Source organism: Calonectris borealis, chromosome 2 (assembly GCF_964195595.1).
Source record: "Calonectris borealis chromosome 2, bCalBor7.hap1.2, whole genome shotgun sequence".
Taxonomy (NCBI): domain Eukaryota; kingdom Metazoa; phylum Chordata; class Aves; order Procellariiformes; family Procellariidae; genus Calonectris; species Calonectris borealis.
Genome location: NC_134313.1, coordinates 124,083,408 through 124,104,002, shown reverse-complemented (window position 1 = coordinate 124,104,002; position 20,595 = coordinate 124,083,408). Strand labels below are relative to the sequence as shown.

The window sequence follows — 20,595 nt, the reverse complement described above, 5'->3', positions numbered from 1 at the left end:
AGCACACAAGCTGGTGGGTCTCTGCTTTGGTTCCAGAAAACAAATGTTGTAACTGTAACTACCAGAGAAGCATGGGTAGAGCTAATTACTACCTAGAGAGTTGCTTCAGGTGAGGATCCTTACTATAACATGAACACAGACAAAAGTCAACAGCGATGCAAGGCAACATAAGTGCTACTGCTAGCGGTGCTCTAAGCAGTTTGCTTTGCTCCTAAGAGTTACCTGGCCAGTGGGATTTACACTGGCCAGGTAACGCCTGCCTAATTAACTTAAAGCTGGCTAGCAAATGGATGGTAGTGCCTTACACACACAAAATCTGTTTGGAGAAACTTAGATAGCAGCTCCTGTTTCTTGAGGCAGGGGAGGATTAAGCAGTAGAGAGTGATGGGCCAGGCTCACTAGCAGATGCGTATCACTGAGCTTGTATACTGAGACTAGCTGGGGCTAAATGGCTGCCAACTGTGCTGCCCTGCAAGGGTGTGGACAAGGGAGAAAATGCTAGGTTAAGCAGCTCTGAAGGTATTTTGGCCACTCTCACAGTCTGTTAAGGACATGAGAAAAGGACCAGAGGGAGGTTTTTCTTGAGGCTGGAGTTTCTTGGCTGTGTTTGCTTGTTTTCAGCTCTGATTCTCTGTGCTCTCGGGCAGGAGCGTAGCCTGGATGTCAGACTAGGCTGAGATCTGCAGGCAGTCAGAGGTGACTCCCCTCTTCTTGTTTTCCCAAGCATCTCTAGCTGGCTCAAGGCTCTTGGTATAACATACCATAGAGCAGTGTGAGGCTCAAACTCATAGTCAGTATAAATAGTGATGATTTTTCACTCGGCAAGACTTGGCTTTAGCTCTCAAGAAAGCTTTCATGTCTTGCCCTGAGTTCCTCAGGTCCCAACAAAAAAAAATGTTGTTCAGCTGGCCTTAAAGTAAGGAACAAACACAGTACAAGAAAGACAAAAACCCACTTTGGACACCATTAGAAGAGAAAATAAGCAAGCAGTGTGGAAATAAGGTTTCGTGTGCTACCTCAGCTCTCTACTCTATGCTGTCTTCTCAATATGCAGCCCACTTTCATCATTTTCCTTTTTCTTTTTTCTTGCAGTCCTGGTTCAGGCTGTTGTATGACAAACTCGGTTCTCGTTACCAGAAGTGTAGTCTCAGTTCCCAGTTCTCTGAGTTACAGAGCTTGAAACAGTGGCATAAATAAGATAGTAAGACCTCCAAAATGAGGCTGTACTGTAAATCTATTTTAAGCCATTTTGTGGGGAGGAGTAGAATATTTGGCTATACTATGCAGAAGCTGCAGAATTCCCTTCTCCCCTCCCCTGCAGTTCTTGTAGATGAAGAGGTGGGAAATGTACCGTGGTACCTGGAGTTGATGGGGGAAACCTATTTAGGATTTCCTGATTTAAAAACTGCTGGACTTTTTGTATTTTAACAGAAATATTTCACAAAACTCTGCTGTGTTTCATGTGTGTCCCTCTTCAGTGCTTATAGTTTTTAAAGATGTCCTAGGTATAATGCACATAAAATATATTCTGGATACTGCAGACAAGAATGCATACATGTAATGACTGTTAGTATTCACAGGATAGGAATCTAAGTCAGTAGGCGTGTTAGAAACACCTAGAAGAGAGATCTGCTCATCTGAGAAGCCACACAGAACTGCAGACTCGAAAGCAAACTGTGTGGCAGATAAAAGCAGTCAGTGTCTTTTGAACTTCTTGCTGACTTCTTATTGCTTGTCCATCTGTGTGTAAAACAGCTATGAGACCCTTTTAATACATTTTTTGGAAGGAAGAGTAGTTTTAAAACTCAAATTTTATTTCTTTCTCTGCACTTATTTTTCCCCTTCAGGGCATACAGGTGTTTCTTTGCTGTCTCTGTGCATGCTCATATAGCAATCTTCCATTTCAGTGCTTGAGGCAGGGGTGGCAGCAGCAGCCTGGCTCTCAGTCAGACTGTGGCAAGCACAGGAGGAGGTATCTGGCAGATCATACACTTGTTCTCCACCTCTGTTTTGAAACAGGCAGTGGGATGGCTTTAGCCAACAGCCCTCCAGTTCGACCGCGTGGATTTGCGAAAATATCAATTTAAAGTGCCTGGCTGAAAACGGTGATTTAGTAGAAAAGTATTTCAGTGTGCTTACTAAATTAATCCAATGTAAAGAATTCTTGCAGTTCTAAGAACAACCTTTCTTTACATAGTTTAAAAAAACCCCTACCGTTCCTTTTCTACTTTTTTCAAGCAGTTTCTCATTGTAAACTATAGCATACAGCTTTCTTAGAGAAAGTGTTTCTATTTTTCTACTGAATAGAAGAATCGATGTTCTTTGTTGTGAAATCAGACTGTAAATATGTGACTCCTGAAAGTTTAAAGTTTATCTGACACGAGAAAGCAAATTCAGGTCAGGAGTCCAAATTTCAAAGTTTTCTTTATGTACATTTATCTTAAGTTTTAAAGATTAGGATTGTGGAGAAGTAGGAGGATACGGACTAATGCCATTCCAGAGGAGAATTCTGAGCTCTGAATTTAGCGCTCATCACCGGTGTCCAAGTTCCTAAAGTTTTGCTTATTTTTAAACCATTTATTTACTTTGTCTGTACTTGAATTACCAAAAAATTAGGAAACACATTAGCCACACATCTCTTATCAGAGTGGTTGCATCAAAGCCTGATTACAGTAGTTTTAAAAATCAGATCCTGTAAATGAAGTCTGTAGTATCTGTTTTCATCAGGATAAAAAGCAGCCCTCTTTTTTGAAGAGGAATTGATCTGACTGTGCACACCTGGATACCAATTAGGAACAAATTCTCACTGTAAAAGCACAAGGAAGAGTTGGTGGAAGGTTGTACATTTCTTTAAAAAGGAACTGAAATAATACCCTTTTTATAGTCATGTTAATCTTACCTATATGAATCACAGAATATACAATATACACTTGAACACAGGCTTTTGGGTGTGGGGAAGGTGCACCTGAAAACAAGCCATAATCGATGAAAGTGCAGTGCTGCTCTGCTTCAGCAATGAGATACTGTTAAGTATTAATGCAATCCATTTCTTATAGGTGAAGGTGTGATATGCAGAATTTTTGTACCCATTTATGTATTTTTGGTAGAGAGCCTGTTTCCTCCCAAAACAGCTGTAACCCTGTGTAAATGGTATCATTAGCTTAAAAGGAGCTTAGAATGATGTTGCTGTTTCCCACATGGGTGTAAGGTCAGATCCATCTTGTACATCCTGCATGAGACTTAGGTATTTAAGTCTTAGGCGTGCTCTGCTGCGTTGCCTTCATCTCCAGCCTTGTGTGTGACTGGGATGGAGGAGAGGCCGCAGTGTTATGGTGCAGCTGGGGTAGGTTTTGGAGCCAAGGGACCTCTTGCTAGAAGGTGATTTTCTGTCAGTAGCTTCATACCGTGGCCCTTCCTCCATCCTGCGGTTGGGAGCCAACCTTGTGCCCTGCCATGTGATGCAACCGGTGAAGCCTTGCATGTTGGACTGAAAGAAGGTGGGAAAGGTCTTCACCTTTGTGCCTGTGGGCTCAGAGAGGCAAGCAAGCTATAGCGTGTGTGTGGGTCTACAGCAATTGTCCGTGGGCATACTCCTGTCCTTGAGGAAACACGGGGGAATTTGAGCTAACTTTGCCTGTCTTCTGGGTGTCTTTGTCTGTACAAAGAGGGTTGTACTACATTATATCATGATTTTTGCATGTAGGCAAGTCATGACTAAGCCCCTTGCTTCTGTATCATAACATTGTCCCCACTGCTGACAAGGCTATGGGCAATCCTTCTTCCCCATAAGTGACCCGAAGGAGGTTACTCAGTACTCTCACCCTTTGTGAGCTCTTCGGGGCTCTTCTGGCCACCGTCCCCCCGCAGCTCTGGCATGTTGGACTGGCTCTTCAGCTCCCTTGAGCTCAGTGGAGCTCTGCTAACCTGTGTGAGTGGCGAATATGATCGATTATTGTTAGCGTTCCGGGGGGTGATACGCGTCCAGATGCTGCTATTGTAGGCAGGGGATAAGAAGCCACAGTTTTGTCCTTAATCTGTATCTTTGTAACACTATGGTGGGGGGAAAAGGTGAAGAAGCATCTTGCCTCCTCTCACTTCTGCTAGTATTTACTCATGGATGTGACAAGCTGTCATTTTCTAGTTTGTGTGAAAAGTGACGCTTAATTTCCCTTCCCCCCATTGCAACCTTGCCAATGTATTTGCTGCATGCAGATACAGATTTGTGTTCATTTCCCTAGCAGATGTCTCAGTGATTCAGTGCAAAATCTGCTTGGGGACATGATTATAATTGAACTGTTCTCCAGGAAAGGGAGACGAATGCATTGGAATTTTCTGCTTCTTTACAATACTAGAGCTTTGTATTTCAGATCCTTGATTCAGAGTTATAACTTTCCATTTTGCACAAGAAGGAGGCAATGTCTGCAACTGTTTTAAACACTTCAGAAATTCTGTAGGACCAAATATAAATAACAAAAGTATCTGATCCTAAAAAATAACTTAGATTTATGCCGATTTCTACGACGAGACTCTAGGCAGTGACATATAGTGCAAGCTGCTATTTCTGAGGTGTTTTAGGCAAGGCTGGCTGAGATGTACTGACATACCAATGTGAATTCAAGATGATGTTTCCTGTGCATTACCTAAAGGTGTTTAGGAACTGACTTTATATTCAATGCCATTGTGAAGTGACAGTTATTTGATATTTAGATGCAGGAAAGTGTCTATGAGTAGAATGTGAATACTCCTGTTATTTAAAGTAAGGTTTAATTAAATGCAGGCTCTTACTACTCAGAATTTTACTGAGAATTTTACTTTCACTTCTGCATCCAATTTACATGGAAAAATCATTCTCTGCTGAGGAAGTGGCTCAAGAAGGTTTGGCATTCTTGTAACGACAATCGAGGGGCACCACTTCCCCCTTCAGAATACAAGTTAATTATATAGCTGCAGCAAAATAATACAGGAGCCTAATTTAAAAAGAATAAAAGGCAATTATTAGCTGCTCACATTGCTCACATTGCTGCTGCTATGCTATTGTTTGATAGCTGTATAATTGATGTATGTGGCTGTGATATGTGATCTCTGGTTTGTATGCACTCTTGATGCCTATATATTCTTTCAGGAGTTCCCATCTGCCTGCTATTTTCTGTCGTTACGAGTAGATGCTTACATAGCAATGCGTTTCCAGCTGGCTCTTGACCAAGCCTTCTCAGGGCTTGTGGAAATACCCCTCCTTTAATAAAGTTAATGTCAGTGGAGCTTGCCACCTTCAACCATTTTGATATCCTTGGCACAAAGGAAATGCTGTTTCCTGCCTCTGGAGGATTAGACAGCATTAAAGCTGCTCTGTCTGTGAAGATTAGCACACTGCTGGGTGGTTGTTTTTTCTCCCCTTCCCATCCTTGAAGGAATTATTGCTCCAAAGGAGTGCCCGCAAGGGGAGAGCTGTACTGCGGACCGCCTGACATCTGCTTTGTTCTTTTCGCTCTCTGTGCAAAATGCCTGCATCTGAAAATGAGTTTAATCTCCTGCTGTTTGGAGAGGGTGTTGCTGTGCTTGCGTCCCACCACGCATCCCCGGCACTGTGCAACAGCAGTGGGAGGACTGATTGCGCCACTGCAGCTATTGTTATACTGGGACTCCCTCCCAGTCCTGCTTGCTGGGACTGGGAAGCAGTATGGATGCCACACTGAGTTACAGCAACTTTTGTCCCTGTGTGTCAGGACTGCATTTGCACTGTTGACAGTTCTCCAATTTGCTTGGGAAATCTCAGAGACAAGCCTTCTGGGTCGCCAGGGTGTTGAGCACACTGAACCCTTTCTTGTGATGGTGACCAAGGAGGCAGATCCATCTCCTTTCTGGTAGGCTTGGTCTTGAGAGATCTGCTTGTCAAACATATTCTCAGAATATTTTGCAATATGTGGATCCTTCTCCAAACAAGGGCTGGATGATCCTCACACACCTGTCAAACAGAAACCCTTTCAACCACCTTCCTCCTTATCTGCGTTTTGGCTAGTGACCACGTTGATTTCCTGAGTCCATTCGCTGAAATGGTCCTGGCAACAAATTGCCTGGGCATCCTTTCCTTTCCTAGACACAGTGCCTGAACATCTCTTTTTTACAAAAAGCAATGTGAAAAGTTTAGAGAAATGAAGGTATCCTTTCAGATCAAATTTCAGACATGTAAAATCCCGCTGTCCTATCCAGAACCTGCCCCAGGTATTCATCATGCCTACCATTTCCAGGGAATTCAGATACTTTGCATCACGGGAGAGTTGCTTGTGCCTTGGCAGCATGTCAGAAGTGTGGGTGCGGGGGTGTATGTATGGCTTCTGGTGCTAACAGCTGACTTGCAAGGTGTTACCGTGTGGGAGGGTAGGAAATGAAAAGATGGGAGGAAATTGGAGGAAAGGCCAAAGGAGCTCAGGGGTCACATTTTAGATCAGAGGAACATAATCAGTGTGGACTGATTTGTGTTCATCTGCATGTTAATGAAGGACAATCTGTCAGGCTCCCCGTGGTCCTGTTGGGCAGGATTTTCTGAAGGGCTGAAGCGTGCTCCCTTGTCTCTTCCTGCTGTTGTGGAGCTTGCTCCTGGGATAGGCACTGCCTGTTATAGCTGGGAAATGGCCTGTCTGCACATTTGAGCTGGAAAAGTGCTGTTCTGATACAGTTACTGGCTGAGAATAAAGGAATTGTCACCTTACCTCCTTGTGTCAATGGAACAAGGAAAACAAAACAATGAATGGCCTTTTGGGAATAAAGGGAGCAGTTTTTTAATCCAGTTACCTGACACATAGCAATCCTATGTACCTCCCACTCTGGAGGTCGAGAGTGCATCTCAAAAAAAAAAAAAAAAGGAAAAAAGTGAGTTTCCTGACTGTTGGGGGGGGTTGCAGGAGCTCCCAAGGTGAAATGCTTCACTTCTACCCCTATGAACTCTTATTCAGTGGGATTGTAAAACTGCCCTCATATTGGAGAGATTTCAGTGGAGAAGAATTTGCAGCACCATATGTTAGTCTTTCCTAGGGTTAAGCATGATTTCTGTGGCAAAAGAGACTCATCTGGTCTGGGGAGGATCAACATACTCCAGACAGTACTGCAAAAATTCTCCAGTCTCTGCAACAGGCAAGCAAACATGACCCCAAAGTGGGAGATGAAATGATGCAGCTGCATAATTTTGACAAACACTGGTGTTGAACCATAGCTAATGGCAAGTGCTATGGAACAGTTCATATATGAACAAAAGAAATCTGTTTTTGAAAGAATTTATTACCGTAGCAAGAATTACTTTTTTTTAGTTATGTAACTCGTGCTATGGAAATCTTAGTGAGGTTTTTTTAGGGACTATGCAGTAGGACATGGCTCTTAAATAGGTAATTCTAGTTCAAAATGAGAAAAGGCCTTTTGCAGAACTAGAGGAATAGAGCAAGAATGAAGCATGCCAAAAAGGAGAGTCCAGAAGAGAGGTTGAACTAAAATTTAAAAAGTCTACTTTTGAATTTTGCCATAAGATTCTTACATGCCTTTTTGCAGTCAGTTGGCCTCTTTATAGCTTCATGGCTTTGCCTGAAAAGTAGATATAACAATAATACTAGTACGGGTCTTCTCTCAGTCTCTTACCCAAAGCTACTTCTGTTGGCATTCTCTGGTAGAGTGCTTGCTTTTACCATCCAGGAGAGACCATAGCTGGCCTAGCCTTTGGAACAGATTTTTTGCTGGTATTAATTTTGAATTAATATTTTTAAGCCTAGGTCTGGAACTTGTCTGCACCTGCTGGTGAAAGAGAAAAATCTGAAGCCGTTCAGCTGATAGTGAGACCAGAAGCATGTGGTGCAGATATCTGTAATCTGGTAGCTTTAAAGATTTGGTCATGTGCCTTCAGAGCTCTTCAGTTGATGGAGATCTGAACCACTCAGTGTCACAAAACTCTGAAGACCCTTTCCCCTCCCCCCGCTCCTGCATATCTATGCTGTGCTTTCCAGATATAATGTCAATTTGTAGAAGCTGTAAGGATATTCCCTAATCCTCAGAAGTCCCCAAAGCAGTGGGCAGTTTTGCTTTCATTTTTTTTGCAGAACCTACACTGTGTCTTCTTGCTGCTGCCTCTGTTCCTCCCTAGGTCCTTCAGGCAGCCCCAACAGCCTCTGCTTTACGCCTGCCTTGTCTGCGTGGCTGAGGGACCTGTGGGGAAGAGCTGATGAAGGGTGGGATGGGTGAGGGTCAGCCTGAGGACTGGTGTCTAGTCTGGGCTGCAATGCTGAGAGCGCGCTACTGAAACTGTGTTTTGGTGGTGGAAAGTTGGGGTGTGGGGAAATGAATGAGAGATGGAGTGAAACAGAGAAATGAGAGGAAAATTTTCAGCTGGAGAGAGTGAACAGCAAATTCCACTTCTAGGAGAGGGATTTCCGGGTTGTAAAGTTGGGGAGATCGGAAGAAGGGAAAAAGAGGAATGAAGGACAAAGTAAGGAAGGAGGGAAGCAATGCATTAAATGATACTTGAGATGGTAGGAAGAAAGGGAAGGTATTAAGACTGTGGAAAAAAAGAGGCTGAGCTTGCATAGTGAGGGAGAAGTAGAGATGACAGAGTTGAGGAGCGGGGAGCAGAGTTGGGAGGGAGAGCCTGTTATCTGCATTGCAATCCAAAAGTGTTTATTCAGCTCTTGGAGATGTGAGGCACTTGGTCAGATACTGCTGGCAGCACAGTTGTGGCAGTGAGGCTTCAAAACCTGCCCGTGTGATCAGGGCAGGTTTCACCGCCTTGGTGCTGCTCTGGGCTGCTCTTGGGCACCAAGGTGGAAATGCAGGGATGTGGCTCTGCAGCAGCGTGCCCCTGCGGGTTGTGGGATGGGGGAAGGCAGGAAGGGGAATGCAGATAATCACTACTTCTTATCCTGATATATAAAGTTGGGTGCTAAAACAGACTCTACTTCACTCCTCCACACAATGTGCTCAATCGCTTCATTTTTATGTAACGGGAAGCACTGAAGAGTATGATTCTGCCAGGCAGTGGGTGGAGGGCACAAAATCTTGCTATTAAAGGTAGGAGAGGGGGGAAAGAGGCTTTGTACATAGGAAGCATTTCACTTTTACAAAGCTGAGACAGATTTTTATTATTTGAATATTTTAAGGGCTTGTGGATTTCCATACCTATCTGGAAGGAGACACTTGAAGTGGGGACCCTTAGGATCTTTGCAGGCATCAAACTCAAATTTGTTAAACTGACATTTTTTTCTGTATCATATTTTCTGGCACAAGGTAAATTAGGCTATAACAGGCCTGGAAAGGAAACTAAAGAGGAGGGTAGAAAAGACATTTCCTATTTCTCCTGTCACTGCTTATGGATCAACAAAATGTGGTTCGGAAGCAAAGAGACCGTGCAAAGACCTTTCTTAATACCTTGCTAATGAGGCTTGGTTGTGGAAGGGCCTGTCCCCATTTCTGGGCTTCCCAGCTGTTTCCCTCTTGCCTGCCAGTCTGCCTTCACAACGCAGAGGCAGGAGTTCCCCTTTGGTTGCCAGCCCCCATCTTTTATTTCTCTAGATGTAGAGCAGGGTTCTGCCTTTTCTCTTTGCACTTGAGCTGGTCATGAAGATAATGAGGTCCCAAATCTTTCTGTAGCTACCTGGTCTACTCAGCCCCCTGTTTGAAAGCTCATTTTGAATAGGTATCTGTTTCCCTGATCCTCTGGACCATCCTTGTACTTGAAACGTCTGTGCTGTTTCCCTCTATTTAATCAATTAACACCTGTAAGAAATGGGGTTTGTGCAGGAAACCAAAGGGAAAGATTCCCTGGATAGCTGATGCTTGAAGGAATGCTCTAAGATCCTCTGATGAAAGGTGTTCTGGAGGCTCAAGGTGTTAATTTTGTTCGCTTGGCAGCTTAAAATAGGATATGGGTGAATTTCCTGCCTGATAGCAAGATTACTAAGAAGCGAAGTCTGAGGTCAGAGAGCTTTCCAGTGGTCACCAGGTTGCTTTTGCAGAGCTGTGCTCCAGCCTGCACGCACAGGGTAGTTTTGCTCCGTAGGAGATGCCTCACTGGTGTCGGGAAGGTGCCCATGGGCAGTGTTACAAAGCACCTCCCAGGAGCATTGCCCGTGACCGGGAGGCGTAAGGAGCCCCTTTCCTGGTGAGCTGGAAAATTGCTCTGTGCTGAGTGCATAGAGTAGCCATGCTGTGTGAGGGAAGGGTGGTGGAAACGGCCACCTTTGAGCAACCGTTCACGGCTCTCACTGAAGTACATCCGACACATGAATACCCTGAACCAGACCCATGGGAGCTTCACTACCTGGAGTTTCTTGTTTGTCATTACATTTTCATAGTGCTGTGTTGCAGGGACTCCTGCCTTCATCTGTCAGTGTTGCGTTTGGTATCATGAGCAGTGTGGGCTGGTGGCAAGAGACCAGTGAGGGGATTTTGTCCTTTAAATCTACCAGTGAGAATTTAATATAGTTAAATAGCCACAAATAGGGAATTAGTCTGAACATTAAGCAAAGAAAGGACTGGAAAAATGAGATGTATTCTTGCACATGGCTAACGTTATTTGGGAATTAGAGGTGATTCTTAAAATAAATGTTTTAAATGTGGTTTGCATAGTTGTCCAAGTATAAAGAATAAAAGATGAGGGTGGGTGTTCTCGTACTGAATAGCAGTGATGTACCTGCACTACTGCAGAAGCATTACTGAATTGTCAGGCTGGGTAGAAGAGAATGGCACTTGCATCTCATTTTGGCTCTCACAAGGCAACACCTCTTGTCTAGGGCCTTATTTTGAGTACAGACTGACACCTTTGCGTTTGATCCTGCTCCCGTTGAAACTGCTGGGAGACTACTTATCAAGGAAAGCAGACAGCAGGACTGGAAACCTGGTGGATATATTCAACTTAAAAGGGTGCAGTAAAGGGTTTTTCCCTGTTCAAGTATCAAGCACTGTAAAAGGGATCTTCCTTATCATTCAGCAGCAGACCTGAGGAAGAGTCTCATGTTACTCTGTTATTTTCAAAATCTGCAAAAGCTGCACACGCTGTATTTTGGCCAGATGAGCAGCAGGACTGCTCTGCTCCTCTGCAGATGTAGTGTCGTCGTACTGATGATTTCCAGTGGGAAATTCCATCCGCCACCCGCCTTGCCAAAAGACAGCTTGGAGGAGGAGAAAATAAGTCCTGTGATGATGGTGGTTCTTTCCCAATGAAACAACAAGAAGCAGGGAAATCCATCAAGCTGTAAGTCATGCATTTTATATGTGTATATATATAGCATAGTATATGTGAGTGTGTGTATATATATACAAACTATGTAGCACTCACACTATCTGTTTAGGCATCATCAATATCAGGCTTCAGAATAATAAAAGTAGCTCATGGAATATAAATGTATACCCAGTAGAAACTGGCCCAGCAGGTAATTCTGCTAATAATCCTTGTATTTTGTTTTTATGAAAGATACCAAGATTAGTGTGGCTAGAAAATAGATGTACCTCTTTAAATGAGCCTCTTTTCTTTGTAGCCCTGTGAAGTCTAGAGGGTAATCATCCTTAAATGGTGCTTGTTAAAAAGAAGTGAAATTAAAGGGTATTTGGGGATGTAGCTTTTTCTTTAAATACATTCCTTGTAGGTGGGGAAATCTACAATTGTTTGTACCATAGATGCTCAAGCTCCATTAATGTGTCTTTATGTGCATCTTTTGTATGCAAGTTCATAAGGTGATAGCATCTTACAAACCGGTGTAAGAAAGATAATTGATTTTTAGCGCTTCCTAAAATGCAGAGCACAAGCATGCTGCAACCATTGTGACTATGGAAGCGTGAAAATTTGCTTGAGAAATAAGCCAGAGGAAGTTTTGATTCTGACCACTTCGTAAGTGTTTAATACCCTGCATGTGCATCCAGGTAGTTTAAAATCTTCCATAAATGCAGGGTGTATCTTCAAAAAATATATATGCTTAGCCTCTTATCAAAGATTAAGATATGGAGGACCAGATCTTCAAATGTACTGTGACTGTGGGCGAGATCCTACTTAATGTTTAAAAACATTTCGAACATGTGCGATATACTTCTGAAAACCAGGAAAGCATATGGGGTTTGAATGTTGATAGACCAATGTCTCTGTTGCAGTTTGGAAGAGGGAGGTGGTGGCTTTTTTTTTCCGTGAGACATTCCCTAAGCTAAACTAATTTCTGGTGTAACATTGCAAAAGTCAATGTGGTAAACTGGTCTTCAGGATTAATTCAGTTAAGAAACTACATGGAGGATTTTATGCCCATAAATGTATTTTGGGGGCCATGTTTTATACACTTTTTTTTCTCCTTAGAATTGGACAGTTTATACTTCTTCTGTGTTTGTTTGATGGTAAGTTATTTAAAACCAAATTGCAACAGTGCTTCAGTATTTGAGGCCAATTGGAAGTTAGCCTCTAGCATCATAATCAATGAAAGCAGAATAATTTTTCAGAGCAGAACTATTTCTCCAGTCCCCTGAGGAGAGAGGCAGTGTTCTGTAAGCAAGGCTCTGTCTCTTAGGCTGTTTTCTTCAGAAAGGTTTCCATGAACTGCAAATGTGTCTTCAGTAATCAAATGTGCATTAATTAGTCCTGAACTCTGCTCAGTATGCTATCAGTGCTCAAAAAAAGGAGATACTTGTTTCTGAGGAAGGAAATGCAGCTTTGATTTGTATTTTAGGCCCTTGCCTCTAGTGCTTGGGCAGAAGCAAGCTTTGAGGGCAAGCATGAGCGGAAATTTGAATATAAGATGAGATTTGGAAAAAACCCCAACCCTTCCTTAAAATCCATTCAGAATCTACCATGTAAAATTACACTATCCATTCACTTTGATTTTTCCCCCCTAAATTAACTACAGTCATTAGTATGTTTCCGCAAGTGGTTCTTCACTGATGCATACTTCTTCCCAGCTGATTTTATTTAAAATGCAACTTCTAGTTCCCCAATGTCTATTCAGAGATGTAATACCTAATCTACAAACCATCCTCCAGAACAAGTGAGAGAATTCCTCTCTGTACTCCTCCCTGAAACTGCAGACGTTTCCCTCTTTCCCCTGCCAAATACTGCCTATACACTGAGGATTTCCGTGGGACCAAAAAATGAGGTTATCTAGCAACTTCCCCCAAAAGTAAGACTGTAGCAGTGCTCTTGGCCAGAGCATCACCCTTCTCCAGGAGTTTCCATGCTCCAGGATCTGGGGTTAATGATAAGGCTTGTACCCCAAATGTCTGCGGTCATGTCGCAACACAGAGGTGTTGCCTGGTGCAATTAAATCGGTTGTTGAAGTAACTTGGACCATGGCTCTTCCAGCACCATTACATCTCCTTGTGCTTTTTAGGTGAGTTGTACCATCTCCAGCATAGCCTATGTCAAGCTGCAGCCCGGCCCAGCGGGTCTGGGCTAATTCTCTGCTGCGGCCACTCTGGAATCCCATTAGTGAAAGAGCAAGCTGTTTCTTCCTGCCTTAACTTCACAGTGCTGTGTTCAAATATTGAATGCTTGGGACCAGGGTTTTGAAATATTGATACAGGAGAAAGCACAGACTGTCTCGGTCAAGCCTCATGCAGGCTTTACTGAGCCGCCTTGGCGCATGTGGGACCTGTGGGGGAAGTGAAAAGGTCAGTGTGACTGGCTTTCTGGGATTGGGGTGGGGTTGGGGAGGTGTCTGGCTTTTAACGGATCACGTAGGAGAGATTTGCTGGGATGAGATCACTCATGACTTGGCAAAAGTAATACCCAAATGCCATTGTCCGCCGTTGACTTCTTGCACCGTATTGACTTAAGCAGAGCATGAAGCCTGCCTACGTACTGTGCAGGATTGTTCCTCGGATACTCCCGGGGCTCTGCTGCCCTTTGCATGTGACAGCGGTTTCAGCCAAAGCCAAAACATTTCATGGGGAAACGAAAAAACTGAGCATGCAAATAATATTCTTGAATCTTTTATTGATCTTCATGTGTACTGAATAGTCTCCCTTTCCCTTTTCCATCAAATCTTTCCCTTAAGACCACTTTTCTCTTTATGCCTTAGTGGTGTCTGCAGTGATGACAGACGTGTGCATTCTTCAGCAATTTTTTTATATATAAATCCTTCCGATGTATTGGTTTGATATAAAATTATCTCAATGGCCTTGGGGCTCTGTGTGAGATTTCAGAGCCGTGGGGAAAGGGGCCTGTGTATCCATACCGTCTCTTGCACAGCGCTAAGCTCTGCAGGCAGCTCTCCCAACATGCTAATTCCACTGTACGACTGAGGAAAGAAACAGCTTGCTCTGCCTTGATGGTAGCAGATTGATGAATTTGGCTGGAGGTTTTTTGAGCTGTGACAATCAGGGGGACTGTCGTGGTGGCAATGGAAGAACAGGGTCCTCGTACAAACATTACAAATCCCTTGGGGAGAGCATGTCTGCGCAGGAGGATTTCTGTACCCCAAGCAGCGGGCAGTGCTTTGCGTGACATTGCCGTGGGTCAGACTGCATAGGTTTCGGAGAAACATGGCATAGCTGCAGTAGCTATTTTATGTAGCCTTGTTTTCCAGAGATGTAAGTGGTAACAGCAGGATTGCCAGCATTAACTCTTCCATATGCTGCTTTGTGTTTTCTGTGCTCTATTAGGATGATGAGAACTTCGGACTTTTGACCACCACGGTCTTGGCAGGAGCCACAGCACACCGGCGATGAGAGGTGCCAGGGCTCTAGGATTCTCTGTCTGTGTGTACACATTGAATTCCCTTAATGGACAGCAGTAAGAGTAAAACACTTGGCTTTGGCTGATTTGGGCTTTTTTTTTTCCTTTACATGACTTCTTCTACTGTGAGAAATGAAGATGTTGCAAACAACCCATCTGCGTTTTTGCAACACCTCCTCTGTTCCTTGATTATTTTAGTTTGTTGGTGTCACTTTGTATGTTTATACTATTTTCAAATGTTTGTGCCACTCTCCTCTTCCTCACATCTTTTTTTTTTTTTTTCAGTTGCTTTACAGCGTTTGGAAGAGCTTGACTGCTTTTCTTTTGCCTCCTTTTTTACCTTAGGAACATGAATTTTTATCTTCTTGTGCTTTGCTGAGATTTTTTTCATCTTCAGTCTCACAAAGGAAGCTTCTTCACCACATCTAAACTTTTGTTTTAATTTTCTTTTTTTTTAATCTTCTGAGGAGTTTTCTGACAAAAATGGGGTTAAATCAAAAGTGATACAGTTAAGGTGGAGATATATTCCTCATCTGTTTGAAATTACTTGTTATCCACCCAGAGGGAGCGAAGAAGCGGTTCAGTGTGGTTGGTGTGACTTGAGGAAGGGACTTGGCTCAGCCAGTTGCCACTTCTTGCCTTGTTTTTCCTACGTGGGTAGCCTGGCCCATGTGCTTTGGTGGGACTGTCTTCTCTGTGTCTTGAGGCAGGAAAAGACAAAAAATCATGTTTTTCCTTTTCAATGATGAGGGAATGTGCTGTTACTCTCTCTCTGGGGTTGCTGTGAGAAAGGAAGAGAAAGTAATTGTTTATAAATTTTTATTTCTTCGCTGCAGCCCACAGAAGGGGTTTCTGTGGCCAGCAAGATGAAGAGGCGCTGGAGCCCATCCCTGCTGGCACATTGCTAGTCAGAAGGATTGCCCACTCTTTTCCCATTAGTGTTTGGGTACCAGTCTGGGCACTGCCCCCATGATTAAGGAGACCCTAATCTGAAGTGCCCTGCTAGCCAGGGGCCATGCACATGTCGTATCAGTGCTGCTTGCAAGAAGTTCCTTTTTCCTGGTAACAAAAGGACATGTCTTTAGTCTTTTTCTGCTGCATCCAGTTAAGTACAATAGTTCCTTGCCTAGCTGCCACACCACAGAAATCTGGGTTTCATTTGAATTTTCAAGGTTGTTGAAAGTGCCTTTATAATTTTTGTCTCCTCCCTTTCTCTCCCTTTTTCTTCTCCATAGACACGTCAGCCTGCAGCAGAGCCTGAAAAAGAGGAAAGAAGAAAAGAAGGGAAAAAAAATAAAAAAAGAAAAAAGCCACGCAAGGCATCGTTAGCATTTCCGTGCACCTGAAACTACTCATTTTGGTTTCACGCACTGCAGTTGCGTGCGCTCGGTCTGCCCGGCGGGGAGGATGGGGCGAGCACCGAGCACGGCAAAACACGAGCATTAACACACAAAAAAGGGGCATTAGAGGGAGGGGGGAGGGCGGAAGGAGGGAAAGAGGCTTAAAAAAAAAAAGGGGAACCCCGTAATTTTGCTCTCCTTTCCTCCTTGCGGTGCGAATGCACAAAGACACGGGGGGCGCTGTGGGAAGGGAGGGGTTCCCCCGGGGGGCGGGGCCGGGCGGGGGCCGGGCCGGGGCGGCCGCGGCGCCGGAGCCGGAGCCGGAGCCGGCAGCGGCGGAGCGGGAGGCGCCGGCGGCAGCAGCAGCAGCAGCACCAGCAGCCGCCGCCGCCGCCGCCATCGCCATGGAGCCGGGGGGCAGGCGCGGCCGCGCCGCCGAGGAGGGCCCGCGCCCCGAGGAGGAGGAGGTGGACCCCCGCATCCAGGTGAGGGGCGCCGCGCCTTGCCGGCCTCTCCGGGGGGCGTGTGTGTGTTAATTTTTACATTTATGTTAAAATGTGTGTAATTTATGTAATAATTATTATAATTATTGCCTTTTATTTTTTCTTATTTTTGCTTTTCAGTGCATATGTACGTACCTATACACACACACACACACACATATATATATAAAAAATATATATTTGCCTGTGCCCGGTGCAGAGCAGCCCCGGGTGTCTCGGCGCCCGCCCGGTGCGGGGGAAGCGGCCCCGGGGCGCCCCAGCCCTTTGTTACCCCCGCGGCCCCGGGCAGCGCTCTGCGCCGGGCTCCGTTGGGCGTCCTTCCTTCTTCTCCTGCTGAAATCCCCCTCCCCTTTTATTTTTGACCGTGACAGCGTGACCTTGCTCGTGAAACAGGGCTGATGCTCAGAAATTAGTAGATGGGGGAAAAAATAGATTTTAAAATTATTTTTAGTTGTTTAAAAACGGAGCTTTAGTGGAAGATGGTGTTTCCTCTCCATGAATGCTTTCTGAAATGGTTTTTATTCTTGCATGGTTTCTAAATAAAGCTTTTCTCCCCCAAATCATGTCTCAACCAATTGCCTGGTGCAAACTTCAGCACACTGTGGTCCCTGAAATGAAATATATTTTTAGGTCTCTGCAGATTTATGGCTTTTGCCTCCAGTGTTGCTGGGACTTTTTGTCATGCGTGTATATAAGCATGTATGTACATTGCTGAGAGGATGGATCCTTGGCATAGGGCCCTCCTTGCTGTAATTGTCATTCTTTTCTCCATCATGAGCATTTTTTTTCCAGGGCCGAGCAGAGCAACTGCAAAATTCACAAAACATGGTTAGACAGAGCGAGGCGCTCAGCCAAAAGCTGGCCTGTTACTGCCCTGATTTTGAGAAGCTGAGCTTCCTTAGTGTGCCTATTGATCTAATTTTGGCCTTAGGTTCTTCAGCTTGCAACATGTTTCCACATACCTGATTTGCATATTGTTCGCGAAACTCTTTTTGTTGAGTTTTCTGTTTGGTTGAAAAAACAGGCTGCTGTATCTGCCTCCATGAGAGCCATAATGTTCTCTAGCCTTACAGTAAAAGGCAATTAGGTAATTTCTGTATGAGTGTCTGTTTCAGAAAACATGGATATGCAAATATGTATCTTCCAAATCCTAGGAACTGGAAATGAAATCTGACCTCCGAGGATGAGAACTAAACTGCTGCAATTAATTCCTTTCTGATTGTAACCAGAGTCATTCTTGTAATCTAGTGGGAAATCGCTCAAGTGACAATCAATTTACAGTTTGGTTTATACAGCTAAACATTTCAAGGCCGATTCTGTTACACTGGTTGAAAATTAAATAATGTTTGAGTTAGAGAACACTCCTGTTGAAATCGTAGGATCTCACATGGAGTAACATGTTGCTCAAATAAAGGCGGCTATTGGAGTCTGCTCCTGAGGGTTGCTTTTTGCGGTAAGAAAGTCATTAAGAATGAGCTTTGTTTTTACAGTAACTTCATTCATGCCAACACCACCTCTAGTAAATATTTATTCAAGGGATCTAACACCTTTGTTTTTGGTGTTAAGAGATCAAAATGTTGGCACGAAGGCAGACTAAGTAAACGTATTCATATGTCCCATTGACATGGTTGTGTTCTAAAATGGTTTGCCAAAATCCAGAGTAAAATGCCTCTCATGCTGCAAGACATGTTTCTTACCAATGATGTGCTTTCACTGTATGTCTCCTGTGATAGTACTAACTTTATGCTAATCCTTTGGGGGGGGGGGGGGGGGTGAAAGGGAGGGTGTATCTCACTGGAAACTAGCAGATACTGACTATATTGATTAACAAGACAGAACTTACTGTACCTTATGTTTACTTTTAATAGTGAGGAATAAACCAGAACAGGAAATGTGCTGCCTTAAAATAAAACTATAGAGCTTCTCTGATTATTTTTCTTGTAAGTAACAAAATAGAAGGCCAGTGGCATTTATTCTAAATGTCTCAAGGTTTCCTCTTTTCACTGAATTTGTAAGCCACAGCCTGTGTGAGTTTTCAGTAGGGATGCTGAATGAGCCTTCTCAGACCCTTTTCCCCCCCTGATTTCTTAATATGCATTTGACCTTTCTTTCTTTTTAGGGGGAGCTGGAAAAACTAAATCAATCTACAGATGATATCAATCGGAGAGAGACGGAGCTGGAGGTACAGAATCCATCCTTGCATTTTCCTTTTGTGCATGTTGGATTTTGTGAGCAACAGAACAGTATTTTTGAGTAGGTTCCCTCCTGAATTGTGCTATCCTGAATGGTAATTTGGCAGCAAGAGTCTGATGATGATTTTTTAAAGGTGTGAATTGAGCTAACAGCTGGAACAGAAAGGGAGAAGGTAGAGGGATGCTGACAGTGTAAAAACCCTACGTGGAGAACCCCACCCCCCCACTGCCAAACCCTATTTTTAAGTTTTGAAACTAAACTTAGACAAGTTCTGTTTTTACATGTCACTGTTTTGCATTTGTGTTCTTGTGATTATAGACAGTGAAAGTTTATTTGGTTAAGAGGTCTTTGCCATACAATTACCTGCCACAATCTCCTCCTTGATGGCTTTTTTTTTAAGCTTGTTAGTTTTGCCTTTTTTGTCATTACTTTCTGAATAAGGAAAATAATGAAGGAAAGTTGAAGGGGTTGAAGAAAAAGACTTCCTAGTTGGAAAAAGAGGTTTTCTTGGACACTTAAAAATTAGTTCTGAAGAAGTTGTCTCTAAAGCCCCAAATTTGAGCTTCAGCAACTTGGCAGTTATTCTGGAAGGTTCAGCATGATTGATCTAACAACAAATCAAAACAAACTATCCTACTTGTGTGTCTAAATTTTCTTTCGTTAACTGCAAAACGAAGATAAAGCCAGTGGAAGTGTAAGATGAATATGCTGCTAAAGGAAAACTGGTATAAAATGCTACTTTATGTCCTAAATAATTTTGGTAACATAACAATACTTTGAATACTGTATCAAAACATGCTGAGATTGCAGTGATGAACGTACTCTAAAAGTACATCTGTAGATTTCTGTTCTGCATCTTCAAATTGTCAAGGTCTGTGTTGATTTTTTTTTTTTTCCTTGTGTGTGTGTTTTCATGAGATGGGTACCTGGAGCATGGGATGGTTCTTGGTAGTATTTTAAAATGTTGAAGTATTCATTGTGTGCACCAAACAGAATATAGGCTTATGAACTTCTTTGGAAACAAAGCAGCCTTGTCATGTGGCTATTTTCTTCTCCCTACTTGTTTGCATTTTCTCTGCTTTGTGGCATGTAGATCATGAATTTATTGGCAAATAAACTCGGTGAAATGGGGGACTATTTGTTATGCAAAATTAAACTATATTTCAGCTGTGAAAACTGTTCCGTGTCACTAGCTTGATTTAAATTTTATGAGTGAACTTTAAAAATCAGTATGCTAGTCTGCAACAGTACCAATTAAATGGACTTCAGGACTCCTTGTATACATATAATTTTTTAAAAAAAATCATTATATATATCTTTTCAGTCTCCTTATTTCATGCTGAGGTACTGAAATTGAAAGATGCTGCTATGGATAGTTGCCTGGATTTCATTAATCTTGTCATAACCTTGCATTGAGGACATATTGTGAAGCAGATAGAATAGTAATAATGATGCAAATGGATACTCATGAAATAAGTCCCAATGACTTAAGATGGGATTTTGCTGCTTGATTAAAATTATTCATGTGTTCAAGTGTTTGTAGAGCCTGGGGATTTGTAGCTGCTGTGTGTGTGACACATGCTGAGCTCTAAGGGCCGAAAGGCTCCTGGATATGTCATTGTAAATAAAAGAGCAGTGTTTCCATATTAGCTTGATCTTACATTTTTGCTTACTTTACTTAGTCTAAAAAATACTAGGTGTCAGATAGTGCAGAGAATGATTATATGACGGTTTCTACCTCTATGTCATTGAATGTTTACTGCAGATCTGTCTGTAGTACTTACTGTAAGCAGTGTTTGATGGAATTAAGTTGAAATATCATCAACAGTATGCTTTCATGAATGTTTCCTCTTCGCTTTTCATCCGAAAATCCTACTGC

General features: G+C 43.2%; 2 protein-coding genes across 8 annotated transcripts in view; both read left to right on the top strand.

Moving 5' to 3' along the window:
- The window catches only part of METTL6 (methyltransferase 6, tRNA N3-cytidine), a 41,813-nt gene extending 25,678 nt beyond the window's left edge, over positions 1-16,135 (top strand). The window contains exons 5-7 of one of the 6 annotated variants that reach the window (XM_075143321.1): positions 14,608-14,703; positions 15,517-15,784; positions 15,916-16,135. In XM_075143321.1, the coding sequence (XP_074999422.1) occupies positions 14,608-14,673 (66 nt within the window). In that variant the 3' untranslated portion in view covers positions 14,674-14,703; positions 15,517-15,784; positions 15,916-16,135. Of the gene's footprint in view, positions 1-14,607; positions 15,477-15,516; positions 15,785-15,915 lie in introns of those variants that run through there. The other 5 variants (XM_075143317.1, XM_075143322.1, XM_075143318.1 and 2 more) reach the window with 5 other exon arrangements.
- A 193-nt stretch (positions 16,136-16,328) lies between these two features.
- SH3BP5 (SH3 domain binding protein 5) overlaps positions 16,329-20,595 on the top strand; it is a 53,154-nt gene continuing 48,887 nt past the window's right edge. Inside the window, exons 1-2 of one of the 2 annotated variants that reach the window (XM_075143304.1) lie at positions 16,329-16,505; positions 18,643-18,705. In XM_075143304.1, coding sequence (XP_074999405.1) covers positions 16,425-16,505; positions 18,643-18,705 — 144 coding nt within the window. In that variant the 5' untranslated portion in view covers positions 16,329-16,424. The remainder of the gene's footprint in view (positions 16,506-18,642; positions 18,706-20,595) is intronic. The other variant, XM_075143305.1, reaches the window with a different exon arrangement.